The sequence below is a fragment of the Sinohyriopsis cumingii genome, chromosome 9, assembly GCF_028554795.1.
Source record: "Sinohyriopsis cumingii isolate HCF-2022 chromosome 9, ASM2855479v2, whole genome shotgun sequence".
Taxonomy (NCBI): Eukaryota; Metazoa; Mollusca; class Bivalvia; order Unionida; family Unionidae; genus Sinohyriopsis; species Sinohyriopsis cumingii.
The window spans coordinates 100,563,891-100,582,302 of NC_142969.1; the positions used below are offsets into that span (position 1 = coordinate 100,563,891).

The 18,412-nt window shown below is 35.9% G+C and overlaps 1 protein-coding gene across 1 annotated transcript in view; it reads left to right on the forward strand.

Annotated features, from left to right (window-relative positions):
• The window catches only part of LOC149792343 (serine-protein kinase ATM-like), a 360,810-nt gene extending 344,018 nt beyond the window's left edge, over positions 1-16,792 (forward strand). The window contains exons 58-59 of the mRNA XM_089970917.1: positions 9,904-10,121; positions 12,902-16,792. Of these exons, the coding sequence (XP_089827043.1) occupies positions 9,904-10,121; positions 12,902-13,086 (403 nt within the window). The 3' untranslated portion in view covers positions 13,087-16,792. The remainder of the gene's footprint in view (positions 1-9,903; positions 10,122-12,901) is intronic.
• Positions 16,793-18,412: the final 1,620 nt, after the last annotated feature.

The following is an 18,412-nucleotide window of genomic DNA, read 5'->3' on the forward strand; positions in this document are numbered from 1 at the left end:
TAAGTTTTTATCATTTGAATTACATCATATTATATTACGATAATATAAATAGTGTTGTATGTAACTGTTATAAAATCGTTTTCTTTGCCTTTCTGGGAGAAAATGTTGTATCCTACTTAGAAGCCATAAACTTGAAATAAATTTTTAATGATATGTTTGATATGTTCAGTCCACGATAGTTTATTATCATCTACGAAAAATACCAAGTAGTCTGTAGTAACTGGCTATTTACAAAATTTTATCTTTCTATGTCAAACATAATTCATCACTATAAAAATGTGGTCTTTTTTGCCATGATATATATATATATATATATATATATATATATATATATATATATATATATATATATAATCAACATGACCAAAAAGAACAAATCTTATATATCTCAGAATTACGTGCACTGGTAATCAACCTAGGTGATTATCACAATATAAGGGAAGTAACGTGGAAGATTTTCCAAGATGTTCAAGTAAGGATTATTTCCCTTAACTAAAAATAGGTTCAAGTTGAAAAAATAAGTGTGATAAGAAAAAGCTGTTTTTAATTCCATTCCAAGAAATAAGTATAGAAGGAAAAGAATATCAATATTGAACAGTAAAAATTTGAAAACAATTAAACATCTCCATATACAACATAACTACTGTATTACAAGTATGAATCCATTAGGAAAGAAAGAAAAGAAGAAAAAAATTGAATCGCATTAATCTATCCATTATTAAACACATTGTACTTTTTATGTAGAGCCCCTACCATGGAGAACCACCTATCTACAACTATCAAGTTGTTTGACTTGCTTACAGTCCTTTGAATTGTAAATTGAGATTATAACACTATGCAGTCAAAAACAAAAGACGAAAATGTTAACACACAAAAAATTAAATTGACTAAATTAATAAATGCTATATCAGAATCTTAACAAAAATCTGTATAAGAAATCATAGCTGCTTGATTTTATTTCAGCCTAACCAAAATAAATGCATACATTGTTGTATCTATTCAAACCCATGACATTACTTGAGTTATAATACAAACAATACAGGACATGCATACATATTGGTTTGGCATTACGTGTTTACATGAAATGTAATGCAAATATGATGGGTCCAAACTGTATTAAATCTAACTAGTGTAATATTTCATATCACAAACCACCACATAACAACAATTGCAACATGAAGTTTCATTCTCAACTCAGTTATCAATATTGGTACAAGTTAGACCACAGGAGGTAGTGTCCTGTCTATTTGCTTATGTGCCTTCATGTTCAAACGATTGCCAGGGACCCATAATGCGCTTTGGGCTATTTCACCACCAATTTGAACAATATATTCTATTCCATCCATTCTAGAGCATTGAGTTAAAACTTGTGGAAAAAAAACATAGACTGACGAGGCTTACATTTGTTCAAGATCATTTGGGATCTGAGTCACAAAATCTACATTGTTTATTTCTAACATGTTTTGATAGGCTGTAAAGAATATTACAGGAACAATTTGATTATCTTTGGATAATTCAATGTCATTAGAAACAGATTGGTAAGAAACAGTTTGTGTAGCTGTTAATGTGAATATGACTGGGAGCCTTACTACTAACAGTAGAGTAGTTTGATGGTGTTGGTTGGCGAATATGCATTGGTTTTAGTCGATCAGCATGAACGGGTTGTGGAAATAACATCTTGCTGGTTGCATCCATCAAAACAAGAATGTGACCTGTGCACAACATATGGACCTGTGAATTGGTGCTTCAGCTTTTTAGCTGAACTAGGTCTTTCATCTCTCAAGTAAATGTAAATCCAGTATATGTGGTGACAGAAACACTTTGGTCTCTGTGCATAAAGTATTTCAGATGGCGAGTATCCCATTCTAGCATTAACTGCATTGTTCAAAGAAAACATTACTGAAGGAGTCATGATGTCCCAGTTGGTGCAAAGTGTGTTCGTTAATCTTGTACCTAAAGTTCGATGAGTATGGAAAAAACTATGTGTAAATTGTTAAGGAATTTCCATCATTTTGCACAATGAGGCAATGACCTTGGCAGTTAACTCTGTTCCATGATCACACTTGTACCATACTGTGTAAATAGTTCTAATAATGTATCCAACACAGTGACGACATTCTTATTGTCAAAGGGCTTTGTGAAGTATTCATGAAAGTTAAATACAATTCAAATTCAGCAACAATTTTTTTTTGTATCTTCATGCATGTAACCGCTCTTAAAAATTTTGTCAGTCAGTGGAATAGTTTCTGATCTAAGAACGATGGTTTGATTGTGTGGTATCTGATACGCAGTTGCCTGAAATTGATGAAAAGGTTTACTTTGTGTTTGAGGCAGCACATGTGGTGGATAAAAACTCCCAGTTATGTCATCTCCAATGGGAAAACCATCATTGAAACGATTTTTGGACAAATTCATTTTTTTGTCTATTAATAGATTCATAATTATGATCATATTCATCTTTATAATGACAAGATATGCCGACATGATGTGCATTGTAAATTATTAACACTGTGCACAAGGTTATGTGGCATGAAGAAAAAAATCCATTCTTATACTTTCTAAGCAATATGTTGTCCAAAATAGATTGGCTATGTTGTAACATTTCTATTCTCCACCATGTGGTAGTACTGTGGAATGCTGGTTGTGGTTGTAGAAAGAATAAGGTGCCCAAAACTTCCAGCGATAGAAGCAACTTTGTAACACAACATTTTTGTCAAGTAAGGCTAAATGAATACAAGGTGAGAATTCAGTGTCTCATATCAAGAGAGATATAACACTGAGAGGGACGGATTTGCGAGGTAGTAGTAGTTCTTCTGAGGTATTATGATTGGGTAAGTATTGTTGAAAAAGTATTGCTGAAAAAACATCTTGCTAGAAAAAAACTTATGGTGGTTGGGGGTAGAGAGGTAACTGACTGTTCTTATCATAAGGAGAACATTTTAAACACAGGTGTCAAATTAAAAATAGCTTATCCTTTCTTATGCTTCCGCTTTTAAGGCATCATAATTTGACCCTATCCATTGATACAGCTGTCTCTGCTGAGTTGGTTTTTTTTAGCAAGCTTGTGTAAGAAATTTTGCAGGCATATTTTATAACCTTATACAGATGATAAAATTAGATTTTCAGGCCTTTGCAATAGTTTTTATATTTTTAATACATTTTTATACCTCTACCATCTTTGGGCCTTTTAAGAAATCTGATCCTTCAACAGATATAGCATGATGATTTTTATCCACAAAATGATATCATGTCATGTACCATATCATGCTATAGCCAAAGAAGTTAGTTGTAGAAATGGTAAATATCCCACCAAAATTGGTTGCGTAGAAGTTGGCACAATACTATGGACTTCATCGATACAGCTAACAACTTGTTCCATATTAAACAAGAAGTTCTTAAAGCAGTTATTTCATATTCAGTATTTACTTTACCATAAACATAGTTGAATACATGTACTCACCAGTCAAATCCATTTATATCCATAATAAGAATTCTATCAAAAATGTACATCAAGAATGATAATTTCTATCATTAAAAACATTTTGAAGGTCTAATCAAATCCTGACTTTTAATTTCTTGCACATACAGTCACACAAATGTTTGGGGTTTTTTCTCCACAACATTCATATTTGCAGGATGTTTTAACAGGTATGTATGACAGATGATTGAGCTGGCAATGATAATCTGTTGCTTTCCCTTAAAATGGTAGGTAAATTAATTGATTTATAAATTCAGATCAGAATCTTTTTTTAAACCACCATATTGTTTGCTTGGCTTGTTACCACTAAATAGCAAAGCTAATTGAATTTGTAACTCCAGATGTAATCCTGCTCAGAGCTTCAAAACTTTTTTTGAACAGCAAAAGTTTTACATTTCTGTAGCCCATTATCCATTGTAAATACCACTAATCAACACTTTGACCCCTGTTTGTTTGAACGACTACAGCAGAAAGAATTGCTAAGAAATAATGGGGGGCATTTTTCTAGGAAATGGAGAATATTATTCTCTGGTCAGCTGTCTACATGATGATTGATAACGCCATAAAAGCCACATGCACATGTTGGCAGCTTACATTGTTTTTTTTAGAATGGGTTGTAAATCATTGTCCCATAATTGTAACAACATTTAGTAGTGAGATTAATGATGATAATTAGCAATTACTGAAATTTGATTTATAAATATGGGTGAGAATTGTACACAGAACACACTGAAGAAAAATAGAGATGACTTACTGGATTTTATTGTTCATAGTTATAAAAAAATTAACACTACTCAGCTTTTTAATGAGCTAACTTCTTTCTAAACTAAGGTAAGATGAAAGGTAGTGATCGACTACTAACTATTCACAGATTTTGAACATCTTTATTCACATCAGAAAAGATGCAATCATAAAACATTTTTTCCTCATATCTTGCCAAATTATTAAATCAAACTCTTTTTTTATTTAGGCACTATTTCAAGAAACTGAAATTATGGGTTTCGATAAAGCAAAAGTTTCTGTACTTTGTCACTATAAACATTACTTTTCAAACCATTTTAAAGATTATTGGCTAGTTCATGATCTGTAGCAAAATTTCTTTAAAGTGAATCTTACTCCTTACATACAATGCACAGCATGATTAGTTAAAGTTAGTAGCACTAGGGGAGTTGTTAATCTTTTAAGACAAAATGTGTAGCTGTGATTCAGGTAATAACAAGGCAAGCAAAGCCCAGAAAAACTAAATTTGAGGAGTCCTTTTGACCTTATGAAGCAGCAGTGGCCAACATTTTATAAATTGCACAATCTGCAAAAACCAAATCAACATCAAGTTTGAACAAGAGAATCATCCAGTTTCTAAGGACTGTAAAGATTAAGACTTACAGCATTGGCATCACCTTAAAATAATAAAAAAATTGAGAGCATCATTGTGAGAAACTACAAATTAATAATGTATTCCACTGACAAATGGTTTTTAAAGACAGACATGGTTTTTCTATATTTTTATTTAATATATCTTTTACTGTGCTTATATGAGTATACAAGCAATACAGGTGACCTAAGTGATTTGATCATCCACCTCAGATGTAGGTCGTAGGTTAGAATCCCGGCCAAGTCACACCAAAGACTTAGAACAATGGTGCTAAGAGCTGCCTTGCTTGGTGCTCAGCATTAAGAAGTTAATGTTAGGACTGGTTGGCCTGATGTCAGGATCATGTGACTGGGTGAGACATGATGCTACATGTCTGCAGCATGATGCCCCAGTGCCAGATTTCACTATAAACTGCCACACTGTAGACGTTATAGTGATATGACTAAAATTGTTAAAGCTACCTTTAACATTTCCAAATCACACACACACACAATACAAACAATAAGAGCTACAGTACCAAAAATTTCTGTGTACTTGGGTTCCAGATCAAATCTTACCACTTCTCCTGAAAGGAAAGTCATATCAACATGGCCATCCTGAAAATCTTGTTATTGCTTCTCCTGAATGAATGGTCACATCAACATGAGGTTTGAACACAAATATTCATATTGGCATTAGATATTAACCAGAAGACTTTGTATTGTGTCTAGTTGGTCTTAAAAGAAAATGGTGCTACCAAGACATCCAATATTTTGTCAGTACAGTGACCATCTTGAAAATCCTGTCACCACTTCACCTAAATGGATGTTTATTTCAGCATGGAGTTTTCATTAAAAGACTTTTCATGAGGACTAGTTGATTCTGAATGAAATGGTGCCAGTCTCACATCTAATATGGCCATCACAGCAGCCATCTTTAAAATCTTATTGCAGGTGCTCCTCCTGAATGGAAAATGGTGTCTGGTAGGTTGTATAAAAATTCTGCTGATCTAGTATCCAATATAATGACCACAGCAGCCATCTTAAAAATCTATTTGCTACTTCTAGTAGACAAAATGTCATATCAGCACTCAGCTCTCTTATGATCCAATATGGCAACAGTTGCAGCCATTTTGAAAGTCTGGTTACTGGTACTCCTCCTGAACTGAAAGTCATATAGACATGAGGTTCTCACCAGAAGACTAACTATGATATCTAGCTGAATGAAGGAAAATGGTGCTGATCTGACCTCAGATATGGTATTCACAATGAACATTACTGAAAATCTTGTCTTCTGAATGTATGGTAATATGAAAGTGTTTTCACCAAAATTCTTCTAATGGTGTATAGTTAGTCCTAAGTGAAAATGGTACTGATCTTTCATACAGTATGTCTCCTACTATTGCATTAATTTCCTTCTCCAGGACTCTTATTTCCCAGTCCAAACTAATTATTCCCTCCTACAATTAGTATTGGAGAGGAAAAATTGAAAAGACATTTTATTCACAGCTAAAATTCAGATTATGTTTCTCTTTTCTATCCTTGGATGAAGTGCATGGAACAGATGCTATATCACTGACCCTTATTTTCGTCTTTCAACATCTTTAGACCTATCACATTTAGTTAGGGACAAGCAGCACCCTCTCAAAGATGGTGTCTCATTGACAGAGATAAGCAAATCATGCCTTCATGAGAGGGAAGAGCAACAGTCTCATTCAGAAAATCTGATAATGGCTCAACTCATCTGATCTTCATCACAGAATAGCTCATTCACCAGTCTGCATTTGTACTTGCTAAACTAGGGAGGAGGATTGGATCCACCAACACCCCTATCTTTCCATTTAATCCATTTCTGATGTAGCACCACTGCGATGCAAACCCCCATGTCATCATGGATGTCCTGCCCTTTGTTTTAAGGTAGGGTGGACATGACAGACCATTGGCCTGCTTATTTCCCTTGAACTTTGTCCAACAAATAGGAGGGGGCTGCTGCTCACCTGTTATATGATCTAGAATGGATCAATCATCCCATACTTCTAGGTGGACAGCTATAAGGCTTAGCCCTCTGTGAACTGTCTTTGGAACTTGGCAACCCAATTATGACATCAGCCTCTATATTTGGACAGTCCTCTCTCGCTTTGGGAGCATGTTCAAGACAAAGATGTCCTTTCCTTCATAGTGGATGAATTCTCAGAGGAACCAGTGGTAGTGGTTCCTCCCCCTCCATTGGTTACCCTGCACTTTCCTATCAGTTGGGACTGGTATTGAAGGAGAATGAAGTTGGTACATTTGATAAGGTGGTGTAAGTAATTTACGACCTCCATCTTCTAAACTTGTGTTCTAAGCCTTCTGGTGATGAGAACAAGATTCTCTCATCTGTAGATGCTTTATGGGGCAACATCTTATCCATATCTTCTGCTGATCTCACACTTAGTGATGGTCTAAGTGCTTACATATGTTTTTCTTGGACCAGGTGTTCACCAGGCAGCAGAAAGGGGTGGCCTGTCCTTGTGACTACACTGGCCATAAGACAACCCATAAACACACACACACACATGGGTTTGTTACAAGTGGAGATGTCAGCTGAGGCCTGGACACACCTTCTAGTACAAACCTTAGAGGCCTTGGAGCTTATGGCCTGCACTCTAGTGATGATCACCTCACTTGCCTATCTCTTTTGAAGAAGGAATCATCTCCAGTGGTACCAGTGAAAAGATGTTTAGTCATGTACTGTTCACATCAGTGTCACTCATGGTGCTTCTTCACCTCTGCATGCTACCCTGGAGGTATCTACGATGTTGCCCACCCTGACCACCCTATGGGACCTGGTCCAGTACCTGATTCTAGCAAACTGGAGACCGTATAATGACCCATTGTTAGCTCAGATCAACCTGGGATCCGGCTTTTACCTCCATCTGTGTTGGTGGCTAAATCAGGATCTCTTTCTAACTGAAGTGCCAATTCACACCACAGAACACCACTCATATCTGTACACAGATGGAGCTGCTCCAACTAGTCAGGATCTCCACTTTTTGGCTTATCCTGGTAGCCCTCTTGTGATCCCAATGGCCATGGTACAGCAACCTCATCAACCTATTGGTGTTTAAGCTAAGCAGATAACTACAGAGGAGATGCATGTTGCAGCACAGGGAGTCTCTTCTCCACAATAACCCACAGATTTACCACATTCACACTTGACTCGTCTCAAGCTACCAATCTGCAAGGATCAGTTTTCAAACAAGGCTGCCAACTCCACTTTCCAGGCTAGGAGGCAATCCACTTACTGGGATTATGATTCAGAGTGACAAATCTTCTCTAACTGGTGCAGTAGGAAAAACATTTATCCTAGATTTCCCTGTTGAAATGCAGTTCATTGTCCATTAGTAAGGGTTATGTTGCTGCCCTTTCTAACACTCTAGGGTATCTACCATTGGGTCAGACCCTGATCTTTCTGATCTCATCAGATATTTTAAGTTTCAGTGACTAGTATTTTGCTCACTGAGGCCTAGATGGAAATTGTGTGGTCCATGGGCATTATCAAAATCCCATTTGAAGCTTCCTTTGAGAACCTTACCTTTAAGAAAATTTTCCTGCTCCCCTTAGCATGAGCAAGGAGATGATCAATCTTCTTACCTTGTCAGTGTTAGGGCTATTGCTGTATCTTGGACCTATTGGAATAAATTCTTTTTGGATAATGTTACAAGAACCACCTTCTGGCAGTCTCACATTAATGTTCTCCTCCTTCTACCTTCCGTTTTTGGCACCTTAGAACAAAGACATGTTTCTATTGGACATTACAGCATGTGATCCAGTCTTCTACCAGCCAGTGATCACTTCTGTCCTAAGAATCAGTGCAATTGTTTTCTATATCAGATTTGTTGATGTCCTCAGTCTCCCATCAGACTTGAAAATTTGGCAATGCTTGTGTAGCAGGTAATGTATTAATGCCATTCAAATATAGTGCTGGGGGTAAAAGTCAAAAGAGGAAGGTATTTCATATGTTGGCTGTGACTCGGCAGTTAAACTAGGATCAGTTCTTTTCAGTTCTGGCCCTCCAGTAATTATTGGAGGAGGAAATAATTAGTTTGGACTGGACTGGACTGGGAGCTAAGAGTACTGGAAAAGGAAATCAATGCATTTGTAGCAGATAAGTATTATATAATTAAGATCAGTTTTACATGCCCCCACCCCACCCTACCCCATCCCCACTCCTGCAAAAGTACACATTTTTACCATCTCTATATATAGTCAGCTTTGATGATCCTCTGCTATATTCAGCTGAGCAACTCAACTCAGTAGCCGATATGATAACATCTGTAGTAGCTAAATGGTTAATAGCGAAAATCTCAAATTTAAAAATGACAGCATGACTTAGCATTTTATTACTCTGACCTAGTGACCCATATTGTTACAGCCTCTGCTTATAAAGCAAAAATGTGCATAATAGAAAGCTGAGATTCCATATTTTAAATATGACATTGTTAAAATATGTTGGTCAACTTTCAACTCAAATATTTCTAAGCAATATAATTATATCAAGTTGTAGAAAATTCAATTTTCTGTTTGTGTCCCAAATTTGGGGTAGGAGGGATAATGGGATATAACCTGACATTAGCTTAAGACTATGAGCTGCAGTCTGATGAAAATGCCATATAGGATCCCAGTTTCCCACCCAGCTTACACAAACCAGCTCCCACCACATCTGCCACAAAGCCTGGTTTAAACTTCTAAATTGACCAGATACATTCAATAAATTGACAGTCGAATCTGACATACTGATCAAAAACAGCTTATTGAAAACAAAACAACATGCATAAATCCATTTAAGGACAACACACACAAAGGAAAAGAAGTCACTGTCACATAGATATTACAAGATGTGTTTGAAAAATATATGACAAAGAATAAACTTAGCAATACATCTGATCTTTGCAGATACATGCTGCTATGAAAAATTAGTTAATTTTTTTAATTGTATGTATTACTTATGAAAATTACTCATAGTAACATGTATCTACAAATATCTGTTGTATTACAAAGGTCATTGTTTTTCATATATGTATATTTTCCTGCAGGTGCTGTGAGAAGACAATGGAGGTGATGAGGAACAACCAGGAGGCTTTGTTGACAATATTGGAAGTGTTGCTGTATGACCCACTATATGCCTGGACCATCTCACCAGCCAAAGCCTATGCTCTACAACAACGCGGAGACCGCAATGAAGATACTGTGGATCTTAATGGAACAGTTACTGGGGAGATAATGGACATGGAGTCAAATGGCAAATCTAACAGTACATAAATATCTTTCATTTTCTTGCTGGTACTGACATATATACTTGCTTACAAATAGAGTCCAACTACAAACAGGAAAGATCCTGATCTGTCGTAGCATAAAGCACCTGCAGATCAGGGCCTATTTTGTTTGTTTTACTGATTAGTCATAACAGACTGCACAGACCCAGGTCTGCCAGCTTATTAAGCAACAGCAGATTTTGGTCTTTTCAGTATGCAGTTGGGCTCATAAGCAAATACATACAGTAACTAGTAAAGAGCCATGGTTATTTGCTTTCTGATGGTTTTCAAATCTTTTTGTTCACATTTTCCTTCGCCTTTTGTGTGCCATTATTTCATAATTGCTATTGACATCTCAAAAGTGCTTAAAAGAATTTAAACCAAAATGCTGTAAAACATCACAACATGAATTTAATCTGATTTGATGTAAAGCATCGTGGCATTGAGCGCTTTCAAATTCGTCCAAATGATACTGATCTGGCATCAAATATGACCACTGTTACTATAAATAGAAAAAAAGTTAAAAGACATCTCAACAACTAATTAACAGAATTTGTCCATTTTTAAAAGAGAGCTTCAAGGCACGAAGCCTTTCAGATTTTTTAAAATGTTGCTGATCTGCCATCAAAGGACTTTACATGTCTTACCATTGTTGGTTATTTTACATACCTTTTGCAGAATTTACCTTGTATATTGTTGTCCTGCATGTTTACATATTGTGGAAGGGTTTAATCTCTACGTACATGCATCTATGCATGCATCTATACAATACATGTATGCATACATATATATACACACACACACACTTGCCATTTCTCCCAAATACTTTGTAGTACCCACTAAAAAATGACTAGAACACAGGATTCAATTATGGCTGCCTTTGTGTTTTGTTTGCTGATTGTAGTCAGTCATGGATACCTTTGTGTTGTTTGCCTGTTTTAGTGAGTCATGGCTACCTTTGTTTATTGCTTGCTAATTATGATCAGTTCAGATTTGCAGCAAGTTTAATCAAATGCAAAAGAAGGTCTTTTTGTCAAAATTTAAATAAACCCCTTTGAAAATATGTTTTTAAATAATGGATTTTAACCAAATCATCTTAACACATTAACCCCTAGCGACGTGTTAACATGGCAGGAGGTAGTAGCCTACTGCCAAGCTCTGTAGCATCATGGTCATGCATGATACACTAAAGTGGGTGGTATTATAGAAAGGTAGACAGATGTAGCTCTCTACAATGATACCAAATAATCTGGAATATCTAGTTGCACTACAAAATACAGATTTTAAAAAAACTCATTTTTTGGACCCGATTTATTTTCTACCCAAAATTCGTCCGAGGTCGAAATCCGATTTTGTGTCCGGATTTTAGACTTTTTGATCTCAGATCTAAGGCAAAGTGGTATGAACTGCAAACAGACAGATGAACCTTTGCAAAAGTAGGATAAGATGGGCATTTGGAATAAAGATTGGTCTCGATACAAAACTAATAGCTCTGTTTAGCAAAAAAAACAAAAAAAAAATTTTTTACCCTTCTGTCCATGTGTGAGCCAAATAGCCAATGAAAAATGCTGTTTCTAACACAAGTAGGCAGTATGCAAGATCACCTGGGATTTGGTGTTTTCAGATCTATTCAGAAATAGCTTTCAAAATGAGTTTCCTACTCGATTTTCAGGCGAAAATGACAAAAGACCTCCAGGGGTTAATGTGTTAAAGTGTTTAGGTTATTTGAAAAATCTAGTTTTTAGTTTTATTGGCACAGATTAATTAAGGGTGAAACTTTTTTCTTTACAAGCTAAGATTCCTACACTTTGCATTTATTTTTTCATACTGTTATAGTATAACATGCATTTAGATTGATATCTTGATTTAGAACTGATTATTCTGATTTCTTTAGAATTCAAGGTTTGAAAGGAAACAGAACTAATATATGTCAACGTTTCCTTAAAGCAATATAATGCAGCTCAGGAAAATAAAGTTATAATTTTTATTCTATACATTGAGATGACTATACATGCGAATTAAAAGGAATACATCATTTCTGACTTAGCTGTTTTGGAAGTCTTGAAATAAAAACTTCTTTTAATTTTAAAAAATGCATGTTTATCAGCTTAAATGTTCTTTTATTGAATTGCATTCAGTAATAGTCATATGTGAACCATGACAAAATTAATTTCATCCTGGAAATGACCTAGAAAGTTATCTTTAAAAAAGCTTGGGACCATGAGTGTGTTCTTTATATGATTCACTGGAGGCATGGGGTATCAGTGTTCTTTAGGCACATTTCTAGTTTGTTCTTTTGTGGTGGCCATGACAGTATCAGCAAGTTTTGTACAAATATTGTGCATTTTTGTTGTTGTCGTTGTTGTTGTGGGGTTTAACGCCATTTTTCAGCACATGATAGGCTATACATGGCAGCCAGTATTAATGGTGGGGGAAGAACCCGGGAAAACCCCAGAAAGAACCACCGACCCACGAGAAGCTACTGGCAAGCTTTCTCACATACCCACATTGGCTGAATCCAAGACTCAAACCGGCACAAACAGAGGTGAGATGGCAGTGATCCGTAATGGAGAGCGCTTTAGACCACTCGGCCACTTGGTGCCCCGTGCATTTTTTAGTTGTAAATCCAAAGTTCTTGTTGGTATATAATTTAATGCAACCCCTTACTTCTTACGGAAGCTGCTCTTAGTACTTGAAGCCAAACTAAGATTACAATGAGCAATACTGGACCTATGTTCACTCTTTGAGAATCAGAATGATAAAGATGGTCTTTTTCCAGGTGAGACACAAGAGAATGTGAACAAGTTGGCAGAAAGGGTATTACTTCGACTGCGACAGAAGCTGCAGGGTGTGGAAGATAGTGTTCAGCTTAGTGTGTCTGGACAGGTCAACCATCTGATTCAGGAGGCTAGAAATCCTAAAAACCTGGCAAGACTTTTCCCAGGATGGCAGCCATACCTGTAAATTTGTCAGTGTTTATAGCAATTAATAAAAACTTTTCTGCTTATAATTATTGCCACATACTTGTGACTGGTTTTATTCTTTTAGGAGATTTAGTTTATGTTAGCATCAGTCTTACCCTTTTTCATCTTTCACTTTTTGAAAATTAAGCCTTTTTTTAGGTGTGTTACCCATTTTAATCAGCCATTTTTGGGGTGGGTGAGTTATTAAGCGGTAAGAGAAAATGGCTAGCTCTGGCTGGACAAGGGAGATTGGTTAGTAATAGCTGGGCAAGGGAGATTGGTTAGTAATAGCTGGGTAAGGGAGATTGGTAAGTAATGGCTGGGTTAATGAGATTGGTAAGTAATGGCTGGGTATGGGAGATTGGTAAGTAATGGCTGGGTAGGGATGATTGGTTAGTTATGGCTGGCTAAGGGAGATTGGTTATGGCTGAGTATGGGAGAGTGGTTAGTAATAGCTGGATAAGGGAGATTGGTTATGGCTGGGTTAGGGAGATTGGTAAGTTTAAATGGCTGGGTTAGGGAGATTGGTAAGTAATGGCTGGGTATGATTGGTTAGTTATGGCTGGACAAGGGAGATTGGTTAGTTATGGCTGGACAAGGGAGATTGGTTATGGCTGGGTATGGGAAATTGGTTAGTAATAGCTGGGTAAGGGAGATTGGTAAGTAATGGCTGGGTTAATGAGATTGGTAAGTAATGGCTGGGTATGGCAGATTGGTAAGTAATGGCTGGGTAAGGATGATTGGTTAGTTATGGCTGGCTAAGGGAGATTGGTCTGTAATGGCTGGTTATGGGAGAATGGTTAGTTATGGCTGGCTAAGGGAGATTGGTTATGGCTGGGTATGGGAGAGTGGTTAGTAATAGCTGGATAAGGGAGATTGGTTATGGCTGGGTTAGGGAGATTAGTAAGTTTAAATGGCTGGGTTAGGGAGATTGGTAAGTAATGGCTGGGTATGATTGGTTAGTTATGGCTGGACAAGGGAGATTGGTTAGTTATGGCTGGACAAGGGAGATTGGTTATGGCTGGGTAAGGGAAATTGGTTAGTAATAGCTGGGTAAGGGAGATTGGTAAGTAATGGCTGGGTTAATGAGATTGGTAAGTAATGGCTGGGTATGGGAGATTGGTAAGTAATGGCTGGGTAAGGATTATTGGTTAGTTATGGCTGGCTAAGGGAGATTGGTCCGTAATGGCTGGTTATGGGAGACTGGTTAGTTATGGCTGGCTAAGGGAGATTGGTTATGGCTGGGTATGGGAGAGTGGTTAGTAATAGCTGGATAAGGGAGATTGGTTTTGGCTGGGTTAGGGAGATTGGTAAGTTTAAATAGCTGGGTTAGGGAGATTAGTAAGTAATGGCTGGGTATGATTGGTTAGTTATTGCTGGCTAAGGGAGATTGGTCCTTAATTGCTGGTTAAGGGAGATTGGTTAGTTATGGCTGGACAAGGGAGATTGGTTATGGCTGGGTATGGGAGAGTGGTTAGTAATAGCTGGGCAAGGGAAATTGGTAAGTAATGACAGGGTTAGAGAGATTGGTAAGTTTAAATGGCTGGGTAAGGGAGATTGGTAAGTAATGGCTGGGTATGGGAGATTGGTAAGAAAAGGCTGGGTAAGGAGATTGAATAGAAAAAGATCATTATAATCATTCACCAGTAAAAATAAAATTTAAAAAAATTATGACAGGTACATAGAAAGACTTTGAAACACACCTGCACATTCTGATAGGAGAGTAGTCATATCTAAAATGAGCACCTGCTATTAAATGTTGGATTAATGGACATCATGTGTTTTTCAACTGAACATGAGTTTTAATAATTTCATTTTTTTTCCATGGAGAACATTTTATTCTGAATATTGTAATCATGAAGTAAAGATCTGACTTTATTACTGATAAAATTAAAACAACCTAAACAAAATACAAGTCAGTGTATCAGTAGGAAATATAAATAATCTGCGATTTAAGGAAATTAGTTAATTATTCATTATTTAATTAACCATAAATATGAGAAAACTTTATATTTTAACATACATTGGATAAAGATTTTTAGAATCTGCTTAGCACCATATTTTTCTTTAATATTTTATAATGAAAATATGGACCACTGAAGTAAAATCTTTTATTTGGAGTGAGTAGTCTTACATTGAATGTGGATCCCATGTTTTCTTTTAAACGATAGTAAAACAAATAAGCCTCTATTTAATGAATGCAAGTAGCAATACAAATCAGTAAATTAAATTTTGGCATATCACTTTTTTTGCTTCAAAATTGGTATTTAGTGCCCAGAAATTTGAATCCGCATCATGAAATTCACAATTTTTAATAAGAAGTTGTATTTTGTTTGAGGGTTCTTTTGAATTCTCAGTACACTGTAAATAACATGATGAAATATCAATCAACTAAAAGGTTAGTAATGTATAGTCGCAAAAGTTCAACAAATACCAATGAAATGTATCTTTTCAAGTGAAGTTCATGATTCAGTTGCATCTTTTAATTCAGTTTTATTGTAAACATCATAAATGCTGTATGCCCTCCTGTATTCAGAATGCCAATCAACAGTCACAGTAATGCCCACAAACATTTCTGTAGAACTGAATTAAGTGCCAATCAACAGTCACAGTAATACCCACAAACATTTCTGTAGAACTGAATTAAATGCCAAGCTACAGTCACAAAGATGCCAACAAACATTTCTGTCAAACTGAATTAAATGCCAACTGTGTATTGATCTCAGACTTGTGAAAGAGTTTGTTGCATTGTTTGCTTTGTATTATCATATTATGTTTTGTATTAAATCAAGTAAAGGGGGCAGAATAAAAAAAGTTCGAAAGCATGAAGATGGAGATAGATATTTGCCAGGAACTCCCAAACTCTGTCAACTTGTTGCTGTTTTGAATCAAATGGGAGTTTTAGTAACGTGGTCATCATATTTGCATGAACAAGTCTATGTTTTCATGCAACAAATGATGTAATTCCTTTCTTCGATAATCTCAATAATTCCATATATTTTGGAGTTACATCTCTTCAAACAAATTTATTCAACAGTTTCTCTTTTTTAATTAATCAGTTTATTTGAGATATATCTAAACTAGACATTGCAAATGTAAAATGCACATGACAGTTTTTACTGAAATGGACTCTTCTACAAACCAGAAATGGTCAGAGAGCAGTCTTGCCTGCTTCTTTACATCAAGAGCTTCCGTTTGGTTTGAAATGCCAATAAGGTGATGGTGTTAGGGACCCAGTGGTGACAATCAACTTGTAAATTATAAATTTCATTTCTTGTATCCTTGATCCTTTTCGTTTTTAAAATCAGTAGGATGGTACAAACAAATGGGAGAGTGTGCAGATACTCTAGTGGTCACATGTGTCAGGTCAATTCATTTCAATTCACCACCCAAACACTTTTAAATATTATGTAACATAATTAAAGTATCTGACATTAGTCAGTAGTTTATCCTACAAATGTTATCAAGGATAGCAAGAGAAGAAGTGACTGGTGTACTTTGTGCATGAAAAGCTTCGTTCACTTTTACAAAGTTTGTAGTGAAAGAAAAAGATATTCCAAAAGAGATTTTTTAAGATTCACTCAAAGGAGAGGAGAAGTTTCACTATTACTTGTAGTAAAATCACAGCATCATGATTTTACTAATAGAACAATAACAAAACTCTGATTGTTGCTGCTTTCAATAAATGTCCATCACTTTGGAAAAAAGACTTGTTTTGTTCTTGATCACTAGTAGCATTAGAACATACCCATTTTTACATGCATCTTAAAACCTGTTAGAGTAGTATTTAAAAGATCTTTTAGAGCTTCATTTTCTTGCAACTAAAATTGCTTTATACAGAGAAGGGAAGAACTTCTGGGAAAAGTTATTTATTGTGTTAATCCCAGTTTTATAAAGAGTATTCGGTCATTTAACCTGCCTGCTGCCACTTACACTCCACCCACCGACCCACCCAACTTTTTGCTATTGAATGTCAATATCCATCCCTTTAGTTTTTCAACTGTCCATCAGTAAATCCTACCCTTGCTTACGCTTCTGTGGTCAGTGGTTTTGGACCCCAGTTTGTGTGAGATGTCATGGGAGTGGCATAAGCAATCATTAGTAGCCATATTGAGGAATTTCTCTTGTGCTTTTTGTACACTCAAGTTTAGCTGATAGTAACATTTAATTGCATTCCCTTAATAATGTATAAGTAATAAACAAAATATCAATCAAATAGATTTTGTTTTGTGAAGTAAAAATTTGTATCAGGTAAGTTTAGTGCTTCTGCAGGAACATTTGACTGTGAAGTTTTACAGTGGAAGTCAATCACAAGTTTTTGCATTGTCATTCACTGTTTCAATAGATATTGTTGGATTGGAACCAAGTTTTGAAGAATGAAATGATTGAGAATTAAAGAACCAGTCTGTGACATGGCTCAAATGGCAGCAGATTATCAATGTAAACCTCACATAAGGGCTGTTCCATTAAAACATACATGGAACCCGGGGACGGCACTGCTAAAGTGGGGTACTCACCATTAGATGCAATCTAGAATTTTCTTGTTATTGTAATATGAACTCGGTGAAATTGAACTTCCCTGGCATATACTTTTTAAAAACTGCCTTCCCTGGGTACCATATATGTTTAAATGGAACAGCCCTAATCTGTCAGATGCTGTTTTAATAGCACAAAAGACAGCAACTACATACTGTATTTACTTTGCAAATAGAAACTGTTAAACTGTTTTATAGATGTAGGTCTTTTTCATTACAGAATTGTAACCATTTGCAAGAAGTTATTGCAGAAAATGCCAGTATTAGCTACTAACGTGTACATTACCCCTAACAACTACATAATCAGCTATTCAAGTACATTACCCCTAACAACTACATAATCATCTATTCATGTACATTACCCCTAACAACAACATAATCAGCTATTCAAGTACATTACCCCTAACAACTACATAATCAGCTATTCAAGTACATTACCCCTAACAACTACATAATCAGCTATTCAAGTACATTACCCCTAACAACTACATAATCAGCTATTCAAGTACATTACCCCTAACAACTACATAATCATCTATTCATGTACATTACCCCTAACAACTACATAATCAGCTATTCAAGTACATTACCCTTAACAACTACATAATCAGCTATTCAAGTACATTACCCCTAACAACTACATAATCAGCTATTCAAGTACATTACCCCTAACAACTACATAATCAGCTATTCAAGTACATTACCCCTAACAACTACATAATCAGCTATTCATGTACATTACCCCTAACAACTACATAATCAGCTATTCAAGTACATTACCCCTAACAACTA